This window comes from Acomys russatus, chromosome 5 (assembly GCF_903995435.1).
Source record: "Acomys russatus chromosome 5, mAcoRus1.1, whole genome shotgun sequence".
Classification (NCBI taxonomy): Eukaryota; Metazoa; Chordata; class Mammalia; order Rodentia; family Muridae; genus Acomys; species Acomys russatus.
The window spans coordinates 42,273,924-42,286,692 of record NC_067141.1 but is presented as its reverse complement, the minus strand read 5'-3'; the positions used below and the strand labels follow the sequence as shown (position 1 = coordinate 42,286,692).

The 12,769-nt window shown below is 42.1% G+C and overlaps 1 protein-coding gene across 12 annotated transcripts in view; it reads right to left on the bottom strand.

Annotated features, from left to right (window-relative positions):
- The window catches only part of Trpm3 (transient receptor potential cation channel subfamily M member 3), a 903,922-nt gene that overhangs the window by 497,275 nt on the left and 393,878 nt on the right, over positions 1-12,769 (bottom strand). For 5 of the 12 annotated variants that reach the window (XM_051146245.1, XM_051146251.1, XM_051146246.1 and 2 more), the window contains exon 1: positions 7,363-7,841. The exons of 1 other annotated variant lie outside the window; for it this stretch is intronic. In XM_051146245.1, the coding sequence (XP_051002202.1) occupies positions 7,363-7,452 (90 nt within the window). In that variant the 5' untranslated portion in view covers positions 7,453-7,841. Of the gene's footprint in view, positions 1-7,362; positions 7,842-12,769 lie in introns of those variants that run through there. 6 more of the 12 variants (XM_051146250.1, XM_051146252.1, XM_051146253.1 and 3 more) reach the window with 3 other exon arrangements.

The following is a 12,769-nucleotide window of genomic DNA, read 5'->3' as shown; positions in this document are numbered from 1 at the left end:
CACTTAAAAATCCCCTATCTAAATTTAATATTAAATCTGAGTATGATATGCTTTTTCAAACAGAAGCACTGAAAGTCTGTGCTGTCTGGAATCACTGGCTGCTTTGGTGACTGTGGTATAGATGTGGTATAGATGCTGGTGCCACGTGCACTGTGGGCATCAGTTAAGGCTGCCCTTCTGGGGCGCCATCAAATAGCATTTCTACCTAAAGGGCATGTAGGATGCCCACCACAATCCTCAAATCCTGTGGGAATATAACAGAATCTTAATTACAAAGACTGTCTTTGGGAGCGCTGCTCATAACCTTATCTCAAATAAATTCAAGAAGACATAGAATATGAACTTTTATCACATACGTTAGCCACTCAAAAGAAAAAGACAGAGAAATGATCGTATAAATAAGCAGAAAATTAAAGGAACGAGGCCACACATCTCTTTATACGTTCTCTACAACCCAGAGAAGGGCAGCTGAACTCAATTTATTTCTCTCCGTACATGATCTTTCATGATTAAATCTTGAAAACCTGTGAACTGTTTACTTGAAACCCTTTGCTTCCACTGTTGACTAACACAAAATCTGTTCAGCCCAGATGCCAGCCAAAGCTAGGCCATTGAAATAAGCTTCCTTCCTGCTCTGCTTTCCTCAACGTGGGGCCCGTTCTTATAAGAGCTGCGGGCAGCAGGCTCACTGAGAGAGCTGCTTAAAATGCAGATTACTGGGCCCATAACTGGGTAACCTGCACAATCTGGAACTTTGCCTCCTTACTGAATCACTAACCGGGAGGCTGGAAATCCTGCTCTCTTCAGTGGTTCATCACTTAAGATTTCATGTATCTTTTGCAATTGATTCATTTTTCTGATTATTCCACACACATTATTGACTATTAGGATTAAAAGACTTTTTTGTGCCAGTTCATGAAAAGAAAGGATGTCATCTAGAGTTGTGTCTAGAGTTCTGGAGCCAACTGAGATTACACTAACAGCCAGGAGAGGGTATGTCTGGAAGCCACACTGCAGAGTCAGGAAGTCACCACAAAAGGCAGAGAGAGAGAGAGAGAGTTGGCAGGAGCAGTGCTGTGACCCTATGCTTCCCTGAGCGAGGTGGCCCTGGACTTGGACATCCCAACCATTTCCTCCCTCATCCCAATGACCACACATTTTCATTCTTTGGAGGAGACAGAATTTTCCAGAGCAACAAGAAGGTTTCTTCTGGCCTCAGAAATTCCCCTCAGGCTGTCTGGTAACATTTCAGAAAAAAACAAGTGACATGGTATAGGGTGTAGCAGAAGTGGAGGCCACCCTCTGAAATCCATCAGACAGTCCTCAGAGTTTTCAGCCTGGCCACATTTCCCTCTTTTTAACACTTCTTTCTTACTTGCTTCTTAAAGGATTTGGAGGCTGATATTCTATGAGATGAAAAGGCAAAGTTTTCTTTATGTGAAGCATTAAAATCCTGTTTAACAGAATACCTTATTTTCTTAAAAACAATTGTTGTTTATCCCTGAGCCCTCTCATCATAATTTTATAAGGTATGGATAGAATGAACAGGGATGTGTTTCATTGCTGGCTTGAAGTTAGCTGCTGCTAGTGGCCTGTCCTCACTGAGCAACAATATGGGATTTGCTCTTATTCTACCATTCATAGAAATTTCTGAATCTTATATGGGATTGGAAGACCTTTGGAAATCATCCACTTAAAATACAAATTGAAGGTTGGGTGTGGTGGCTCATGCCAGCAATCCTAACATGCAGAAAATTAAGGTAGGATTAGCCTGGGTTTGAGGTCAGTCTCAGAGTCAGACATCTTCTCAAAAGCACACAAATTAAAGTAAACATTGAAACGAATCTCCACAAAATTGTTTGTTGAGAACTTGAGAGCACTAAGGAGCAGTTGTGGTTTTTTTGTTTTTTGTTTGTTTTTCTGGAAACACCACCATGACCTATACAATAAACAGCAAATCTCTCTTTGTTCAGAATATCTTGTTTTGATTCAGGAACAGTGTGATGAGCATGGCATAACTTGATAAGGAAATACAGAGTTTAAAACTTCATCCCTGATCTCGTGGCTAAATCACTGCTCTACCAAGTAATTTCCTTCAGCTACCCGAATAACTTCCACTAATTTTAATATGTAAAAGTCAGAAAGGAGAGAAAAATAAAACAACTGTTAGATGAAGTCCCAAAGACTGAACTGCAAGGAGGAGGCATTAATTGGGGAAATGAAACATAGTTGAACAAGATTGTTAACATCTCATTAAAGACTAGTAGCACAGAGGTGACGCTACTAGAATTGTGTATCATTTACTTCAAAGTTTTCTGCTACTGGGGTTTTCACAGGACCTGTAGTCAATGAGATGAGTGACACAGAGAAGCATGTTGATGACTTCTGTCTCTGACTAATTAGAGTCAGCAGGTGACACATCTTTCTATCTTCCCAAGAGGACCACAAAGCAGCTCTATGCTTCTTTCTTGGGAAGTCCTGGGACTTCCATCCAAAGATGGAAAATCAAAGATTATTTGAGGTGCAATATAACAAGCCCCTATTTAATTTACTTTTATCACTTCGGTCTTGCCAAGCTTCTAAGAAATTTTCCAGCTCTCTAATCTCACCATTCATCTTCTGCTTAACCACATCTCACCAACTCTAGACCCTAGAGGCAGAGGAAGTGTACAGCACGGACTGAATCTGGCCATTACATCGCTGTGAACATTAACCCACCTGTTTTGAGATAATGGTCAAATGCATTTTTCAGTAAACAAGATCCTCTGTGCTTTAAATCTCACTATTTATTATTTCATTTCTTCTTCTTTTTTTTTTTTTTCTATTAGAATAGCCAATCTTTTCAGCCCAGATATAGTGTGTTCTTCCATTCCCAGGGAGCACACAGGCCTCACAATAGGGAGTCACCATGGGATCTCTTCAAGATTCAATCCATTCATTTTAGAAAGAACTCCATGTTACAGAGAAACTATGTAGTCTCAAGGTCACAGAGCTGATTAGAAGGACAATGGACGTTATCAGATTTTTCTTCAGCAATTGTCTCTACCAGGCAACTATTCAGGGTGTGTTGTTGGGAAGAACTCAATTTTTAGATCTCTAGCAGTTGCTTAGGACTTTACCAGTGCATCACACACTTCCACAGTTCTAGATACAACCTAGTCAGAAGCAGAACTGGTTTTGACCTAGTGCCAGAATCTTATGCATCCTCTCCTCAAAATGGAGGCAGAAGTTGCTTTATTTTTATTTTTGTAAAGAGATCAAATCTTATATCATTGTATGAGAATGTTTGGGCATAGTTGATTCAAATGTAAAAAAAAAAAAAAAAGAAGTGAAAATGAAATAAAGAAGAAAGACAATGGAAATTAAACACAGTGAAACCCACCATTATCAAATGCAGTGTATTATGTATGTTTAAAGGATTTAAACCAGGTGTGATGGTGCATGCCTTTCATCACAGCACTCAGGAGGGAGGCTAAGGCATATGCATCTCTGTGAATTTGAAGCCAGCCTAGTTGACACAGGATAGCTTCTAGGACAGTTCTAGGACAGCTAGGGCTATCTGTAATGACCCTGTCTCAAAAAGCCAAAAGATCCCCTCCCCCCGCCTCTCTCTTTCTCTCTCTCTCTCTCTCTCTCTCTGTGTGTGTGTGTGTGTGTGTGTGTGTGTGTGTGTGTGTGTGTTTTCTAAATATGGGTTCTCATAGAGACCAAAAGAAGGCATCGGATCCTCTGGATCTGGAGTTAGAGGCAGTTATAAACCTCCCAACAAGAGCATTAAGAATCAAACTCTGGCCCTCTGGAATAGCAGCAAACATTGCTAACACTGATCCTTTCTTGTATTCTATTTTTGACACTTCTCACTCAAATCATACCATTGCTCAATAGAAAGTGTCCAAAGTCTTTAGAGTTACACTGATCACATGCTCTTCATTAATGAATTGTCATAACCTGTCTTTATTCAAAGCATGTTACATAGCTTTTCCCTTCACTCCAATGCAACCCATTATCCAGAAGCCTTCCCTTCGAAAAGCCTGCCAAGATTTCACTTCTAAGAAAACTCGTTGCCCTAAAAATAATCGTTAAACTCAACACAAGTTACCAAAATAAAATCTCCTAAATAAAACAATGGCAGAGACAGACCTGATAATGAATATGAAATATGCTAAGAACATTCTGTCACTGAAACCAAATTCACTTCTGTGTGTGTGTGTGTGTGTGTGTGTGTGTGTGTGTGTGTGTGTGTGTGTGTGTGATTGATGATAGGATGAGGTCTTGAGCCACATAAGAACGAAGCAAACTACAGCAGAGAGAAGTCGCCTGGAGTGGGTCCCATGTGAAAGGCCTTCATTTCAAAGCAGGCTCTGTCTTTTGGCTATCATCACCCAGTGCCTGTCCAGACATTCATTTCCAAGTGTTATTTCCAAATGACGCTCCAAATCAGAGTGAGAGTCAGTTGGCATGCTCAAAATTTGCTTTGGGGTGGACAAAACAACAAATGAAAGGTTTTCAGAAGGAATAATAAGTCCATTCCAACACTTGCTGGGTTTAATTCATGTGTCAGGGCTGTCTTTTCCCTATGATTCCTTAGCACCCATTTCTAGCAGAACACAGAAAATTTAATATATATTCAAAATTTTATATATATATATATATGTTAGCAAAAAAATAAGTAAATAAAAACACTCTATACATTTTCAAGGAGAAGATGAGAAGGGAGGTCAGCTTGAACCTAGACTGTCAGAATTGGTGAGTGATCTGCATTTAGCTAAATCTAATCAGGCCTTCACACCCCGCACTGCATTTCAAGTCACAGGGCATCAGAGAAGGCAAAGCATATCAGGACAGTTGAAAGAGGAACAAACATTACTTGTTGAATGGATGAATTGCTTTTGTTAGCTAAGGATTTCAATAACTCTGGATGTCCAGAGAACCCATCCATCAAATTAAAATGGTAGTGGTAAGGTGGGGGAGGGAGAGTGTGGCCTAAGGCAAAAAAGATGACAAAGTGGAAAGTGAGCAATGAACTACAAGGAAATAAAACATTAATGAATATTTAATGTTCAGCAAAGATGCCAATTATCACTCGTGAGCTTCCAGTTTTTACTCGGAAGATAAAAGCAGTAGAAGAATACGTAGGTACTAAGCAGAGCAAAAATGAGGCAATGATAACCCAGAGAAGGAAACACACACCATTGTATTCACATGGGGATACATATCCTCATCTCCCAAAGCAGCTGGGTGGTCCAGTGGTGAGCGCAGCTGCCTTCCAAAAGAAGTTGGTACTTCTGCCTAATACTGATGAAAGGATTTGGCACCGCTTTATTTTCCTTGTAAGATTTTGAAATGTGTTTACGATCTGAAGTCTCATGGGGCTGCTACACTCTAGAGCACACAGATGTCATCTAGAGAGAAAGTTCTCTAATAAAATGCATCCCCTCTTTCAGATACTGCAATCAGCAAAAGGAGGCCTACTAATGCCCTTTATTAGATGAAGTGTTATCAAGCACCATATTAATAAATGGAATAAATGGAAGGATGCAGTTGGATGAAAATGCAAGCGTTGGTCTCCTGCTTAGGGTGTGTGTGTGTGTGTGTGTGTGTGTGTGTGTGTGTGTGTGTGTGTGTTTGTATGTGTTCAATTTTAAAAGATGACAGAGGCCTTCTAAAAATAAGTGATCTATCTCAAGAACAAACTTCTCTTCTGGCTTCGTGAAGAGTATAATAATAACAGTTTCTATTTTTAAAATGAGCACTAATTAATAATACATCAAGTATTCATTAATAATATATACATATATCTGTTAAGACGAGTTAAAAAGCAACACTTTGGGCTCAAGCCAGTGAGTGGCATTAACTGAAAAGGTAGTTCTTATTGCATGCAGGATCACAGAACTTCACTTTCCAAGTGATAGTTAATTTGCCAAAACATTTTTCCTTAGTCTTGATTGACTACTAAATCTGGAGGGAAATTCGTATTCATTTGTTAATTTTCTGGCCCCATTGTTTTTCATGCCCTATTACACATGTTGCTCCAATAAAGCAAAAGCATGCGTAAGTGTAGAAATCTCTCCCACTTCCTAGTCCCCCAAATGCTCACCCTTCCAAATATTCCTTGGGAAGCAAGTCATTGCCATGACAACCACAGGATGAGGTTTGAAGGGCACTTGGGGGCACACTTTGTAAAAGTTAATACCAGTTTGTATTTGACAAGGCCAGGGAAACACAGACAGAGGGTTCTATTTGGTAATGAGGCACCGTTTAGCTATTTAGAATTGTCTCTCCACATCACACCTAACGAGAATACTACCTCAAAACAAACAAACAAACAAAAAAATCAGAGTGTTTTATTCAGGGCTAATCCATCATTTCTCTACTGTAGCCAATTCCTTCTATGATCACTAGTAATTAAATCAAAAGATCACATATAATAGGAAAAAGAGAAATAAGGACTTGCCTTACCTGGCAAACTTTAGTGAAATACTCAGCTATGCATCTCCCCCACCCCACCCCACCTCACCCCACCCCACCCCACCCCACCCCAAGGGGTTAGCACATTTTCTTTTCTAATCAATGCTTCTTTTCCACACCTCCACACTTTGCTCCTTCCCTGTCAGACAGGTAATCAAGGTGGATTTCCAAAGAGTTGTGAGGACTTTTCCCAGTATCTTTAATACATTGGCTCCAGAAACACGAGCATCGGTGGACACAACTAGCAACTGCAGCTCAGGTGTGGTGGGAATCTTTTGTGTAACTCAGAGCTGGAGGCGGCTTCCTTCAATGTATGGGAAACAATACTTTCTCACACTCCAGTCCAGACACCGAGAGACAGACATTCTCATGCCTTTGAAAAGTCACTAGGGATAAGGTTCGTTCTCTCTTTGTCTCTACCTGGCTGACCACCTAGCCAGGGAGCTTTTAAAATCAGGAGGAGAATCCTTTGTTCTCTCAGGTTCCATTTAAGGGAAAGTGGGTCCAAGGGCTTCCCCAGAGAAAGGAAATGAGCTCTGGAGCCAAAGGCAGGAGAAGAAGAGATTTCCAGCCCGCTATTATTCTCATCCTTCCAAATAAGAGAATTAATTGTTTGGCGGGCTAAGCGGTTAAGAAAGGTGGGGGTGCACACAGGTAGCCCTAATCCCTTTGACAGCATCTAATTCCCTAGTGTGGCTCAGGCCATTCTGCAGGCTGGGTGGGGGTGGGGATGAGGTAGGGGTGTTGGGAACTCTCTCCAGCCATGGGTAACACCGGCAGAGCTGCATGCATTCTCATGCCGCCCCAGAACTGGCGTCCCAGTCCAAGTGCGAAGTTGGGCGTATAGACCTGAAAAGCAGAGTGAGAACCATTCAAAGCAGCAAGTTACAGTACCTTGAGAAGTCTGACAGATGGGAGAAAGGCTGCGTGGCATAGCTTCCGGATGGTCCAGTTTAGGGGTCGAGAAGCATCAGTCTGATTCATGACCCCTTCCAAATTCCACCGGGAAGACAAGAAACTGCAAAGCTGGGCAGTGCCTAGAAAATAAACGGTCCCCCACGGCTCTGGCAGCCCATGGTCATCTCTACACCTGCAAATTCCATCAGGGCAGAGGCTTCCTGGAACTTGGGAGTCTAGTCAAGTGGCGTTCCCTGAGCCCCTGAACCTTCTTAAGAAAGCCACCTCCCCTCTCCCTGCAGCCGTGCTCATGCATACCAAATGTGGCCGAATGGAGGCACACTGCCTGCTGCTTCGGGGAGGGGATGCTTGATTTCGAAGGAGAGGGACAGCCTGCACAAAACAGCCTGTGGTCGGAGTCAGAGGAGCCTGCTCCAGAACGCGCGCTCCCTCTCCTGCTCTCCCAGCAAACGCAGGTCAGGCGTTGGGGGGGAACCAGGGCCATTTGTTGTGCTCTCTTGGTTTTTTTTTTTTCTCCTTATTTTGGGGGGTGGGGTGGGTGGGAGCCAGGAAAAGAGCGAAAAGCAACAAAAAATGAAGCCAAAAGGAGAACTTGTACTTTCTTGCACAAAGCATCTTTGAGGGGCTGGAAACTGGCGCAGGGGGAGGGGCGAGGACACCGGGAGGGAGAAGGGATGCCTCTGGATGATAAAATAAATGCTTCCTTTTTGATTTGTGTGACATAATAAATTGAGAACTATTGTAAAATGGATCTATAGTACAAGGAGATCCCTGCTGTGTTCTGAGGTCTTTTATTAACTGTGATTGACAGTCTTCACCCTGATACAAGCGCGCTATAGATAGATGATAGATGGTAAATGGTCAGGGACACACACACACACACACACACACACACACACACACACACACACACACACACACACACACACACACACACCCGGAACAGCGAGTTATTCATGCCATACAAAGCTTTGCGAAAGAATGCATTTGCGACTTACCTTTTTAGCAATAGTACTTTCTAAATTGGGGATATCCCCGAAAGACAGACCTTCTCTGAAACAAAGTTTAACCCTTAAAGTGCTGTGTGGCTTACTGCCCACAAAAGATGGTTTCCTCAAGTGAGTATTTCTCCTCCTCACGATAATTCTTGGAGGCGGTTTTAACAAAGTATAGCTGCATTGGAGTATGGAATTTTAAAAGCTGCCACGGTGAAAGAGAATAAAAAAGAACTTTTCCATTTAAAGGCAGAAATTGGCCAATTTCACTTAGAGAAGGGAAGCTCAGGAGGGCTGAGAGGGTTGGTCATGTCACGCCCCTTACCTGGTCTACCCACTCTCCCCAGGCACCAAACTTGAGTGGTAGTACTGATCACAGACTCTACTCTGGAGAATCCCCACACCCTCACCCTTACATGCTTCTAGGGTACTTAAAGTTTCCACCTATTTCCTTCCCAGTGTCTGGAGATTTTCCATTTTTAATTAACCAGAAGAAATGGGTAATAACACCCCTCCCCCTACCCCCTACCCCCTCCCATGACTACGCTGGGTTCTGGGAGGTTTTCCCGGGAGGGTTAGAACAGATGTGAGACAAGGCTGCCTTTTAGCATCAGGAACAAAGAATGTAACAAATACCTCGCACCTGAGTCACTGCACCATTTCCTAAAGTGCTCCAGAGTCAGAGATGCAGACTGACTAGAACATAAAAATTCATGCATCACCTTAATTCCTATTAAAGCAGTATCCATTTAACAGAAATCACACAAGGCTCATTTTCTGTCACCATCCTACTTCCACAATGGGGAGAAGGACACTTTAAAGTGTTAACCATGTCGGGCATGCTGTTGGACACTTTACATCATGTAAATTTTCACTAATGGCATCACCCCCAAGCAGATGCTACTATCATATTCCTACCTATTACACAGAATAAGCAAGTGAAGTCAGGAGAAATTAATCATGTATAGCACAGACAGCAAAACTGGGGCCAGGATTAGAGTCATTTAGTGAGCTGTAAAGATAGGCTTTCTGTTCTGTTTCTTTCATAAAGTGAGGCGATGACACTAAAACCTTTACCTCCATTTCCTGGTCCTATAATGTGATGTAAGAGTTGAAAACAAAATGGAGTAAGAGCTCAGTATGTCCCTCACATGTGGCATGTCAGTGAGGTTTGTCTAACCTCCTAAATCCTAAAATCAGGTTTCAGAGTCCACAAAATGAAATCTTCTTATCTTCTATGTAGATTGGAGTCTTTTATCTCTGAGGTGGAGATAATCACACAACTACAAATCCAGGGTTCTTGTGACACCAATGAACTACTAGTAGTGAGGCACTTGGAATACAGTGCTGGCATATCCTAGGCCCCTTCCACCAGGATTCATCTTCTAGGTAGCATGTCCCTACTCCACGCTGGGAATCCACTGACCTTTCGCATTACAGATACTTTCTGTATATGTTTTGCAGTACCGGGTGATGAGGCCAAGCAAGACAAATTAAACCTGGATGCTGTCTACGAGTTGTGAAGTTTAACAAATGAAGTAAAGAAGACTGCAAAGGCAGTGGGGCTTTCTTCGGACTTTTTTTTTTACAGAATGATAGCCAACAGATTGCAAACTATTGCCTTATGTGAGGCCACCAGAAGCCAGCACTTCTTGACTACTAAAGACCTTTAAGTGGTATCTTTGCAGTTGTGAGAAATCAGCTCGGAAGGCAAGAATGTCACAGCTGCCTACCCTTGCCCCTCGCTGTTCCAAAGTGTCAAGAACACCATGAAAACGAGAGCATCCTTCTGAAACTACAGGCTTTGATCCTCTTAGCTCCTTTAATTTTTAAGACTAACTTTGGTCAGAAACATAGGGGTTGTGTGAAATGAGGAAGCGGGAGGTGTCACATCCTCTCTAATGGTAATTAGAGGGATGAGCACAAAACCTTCTGGGAGTGGATTTAGAGGCTACACAGCAAAGAAGATGAAGATCAAAAAGATGAGTGGCTTGAGGAGGCATCCTCCCATCACTGGAGCAATTTGTGCCAGGATTATTTGCTGTCAAATATCTAAAGAGGGGGTTTCAGGACCCCCCTTCTGATTTAGAAGAAATGTTGTTTTCTATTTTGTTTCCCACAAAGAATGCGTTCTCTCATGCCATAAGAGGGGAGCCTAAAAGGAGAAAGAGAAGCTGTAGCTTGGTCAAGGCAGATAAAGTCTGACACATCCAAAATGCTCATTTTAAATGATATGACTGTGTGTGTTTACAAATCTAAATGATCATATAACCTTTTAGTATTCCTAAAAGTAGCAAATCGAGTGAGTTAAATGTTCGCATTCTAAAGTACGTCTTCAACATATTTTCATTCTCTTTTATACTATGCAAGCCCTTTTCCCATTGGCCGTCTTTTAGCGTAGGCTCTGTGCAGATACTGTTGTCACTGTGGGTGGTTTATATTGTATCCTTCAAGACCATGCCCCCTTGTCAGGAAAGTCAAGACAGTCTGATAGAACATTGTACCATGTATCAGTCTTCATCATATCCCTCTGATATAGAGGGACTAAGTTGAAAACTTAAGGACACTAGGATATGCACAATGAGCAGGCAGATCAGAAGGCCCAAACCTTCCTCCCCTAGTGCTTATACAAACTTTGATGTCTATTACTGTGATAAACACGTCATGAGCAAAAGCAACTTGGGAAGGAAAGAGTTTATTTGGCGAATAGGTTATAGTACTTGACTCAGGTAAGGCAAGGCAGGAAGTCAAAGCAGTAACCTGGAGGCAGGACCTGAAGCAGAGACCACAGAGGAACCACATGGCTTGCTCTCCATGGCTTGCACAACCTGCTTTCTTACACAATCCAGAATGATCTGTTCAGGTTAGCACTACATACAGTTGACCTGGGCATCATTAATCAAGACAATGTCTTCCAGCATGCCCACAGGCCACAGTAATGGAGGCAACTCTTAACCTGAGGTTTCCTCTTTCCAGGTATCCCAGTTTGTGTTAAGGTGACAAAAACTAACCAGCACACACACTGCGGTGGTTGGAAGGAGAATGATCTCCATAGGCTCACGTGTTTGAATATTGATCCCCGTTTAGTTGAACTGCTCAGGAATGATTAGGAGACTAATGGAAGAAGTGTATCATTGGGGGTGGACTTTGAGGTTTCAAAAGCCAATGCCATTCTTACTTTTTGTTGTCTCTGTCTCTGTCTCTCTCTCCCCTCTCTCTTCCTCTCTTTCTCTCCCCCTCTCTCCCTCTCTCCCTCTCTCTCCCCTGCCCCTCTCTCTATGCCTCATGCTTGTGGACAAGACGTAAGCTCTCAGCTACTGCTCCAGTGCCATACCTGCCTGCCATGCTATTCATGAACTCTAATTAACCTGAAACTGTAAGCCCCCAAAAAGTACCCTATAAGAAGCCTGTATTGTAGTAGCCTTGGGCATGGTGTTTCTTTTCAGTTAGAGAAAAGTAACTAAGAGAGAAGTTGTTGGTACCAAGAAGTGACTGGCCTGACCATGCTGGTTCTGGAAGAACGGGGAAGACTTTGGGACTTTGGATTAGGAAAGCATTTGTGTGTTGCAGGCAGTGCTTAACAGGCAGTCCTAGTAGGCAGTTGAAAGACAATAAACTCTTTTCCTATATGTTGCCTTGGCCATGGTTTGTCTTCATAGCAATAAAAAAATAAGAAGATATACATTCGAACACAAAATACTCCAAAATAATTTTGTAATTTTTGTTATTATACCACTGAAATCTTTGAACATTTGAGCATGTAATTGGATGTGTATTTCAGGAGCTTATTTTTGAGTATGGCCTGAACAGGGCTGATGATACTCCGGCATTCGAGAGAAGTATCCACAACTGAACTATGTTGTCTCTGTATGTGTCTGCCTCCACTTCAAAATTCTGTAATGGTTTTAACATTCTCCTTATTTATGACTGGCCTCAACCAAGAGCTGTTTCTTTTTCTTTTTAAAGGTGAATGCTTATTTATATGAATGTGAGTGTATTCCGTGTGTGTGTGTGTGTGTGTGTGTGTGTGTGTGTGTGTGAAAGAGAGAGACAGAGACAGAGAGAGACAGAGACAGAGACAGAGAGACAGAGAGAGACAGAGACTTTGGAACCCCTGGAGCTAGAGATTATGAGGTGCCTAATGTGGATGCTAGAAACTTAACTGGTCGTCTAGAAGAGCAGGAAGCAGTGTTAACTGCTGAGCTTCTTCTCCAGGGCTCAGTTCACAGCTTTCTTATGTTCTGCTAGCTCAATAGTTTTGTCAAAAAGATGATTTGTGTTGAGAACATTGTGGTAATTAACATTTTCGTTTAAAAAACATATTTTCTTTTAAATGATTCATTTCTTTTTAAACTGTACTCAGAGCTATAAACATTTTAGGACTTCTC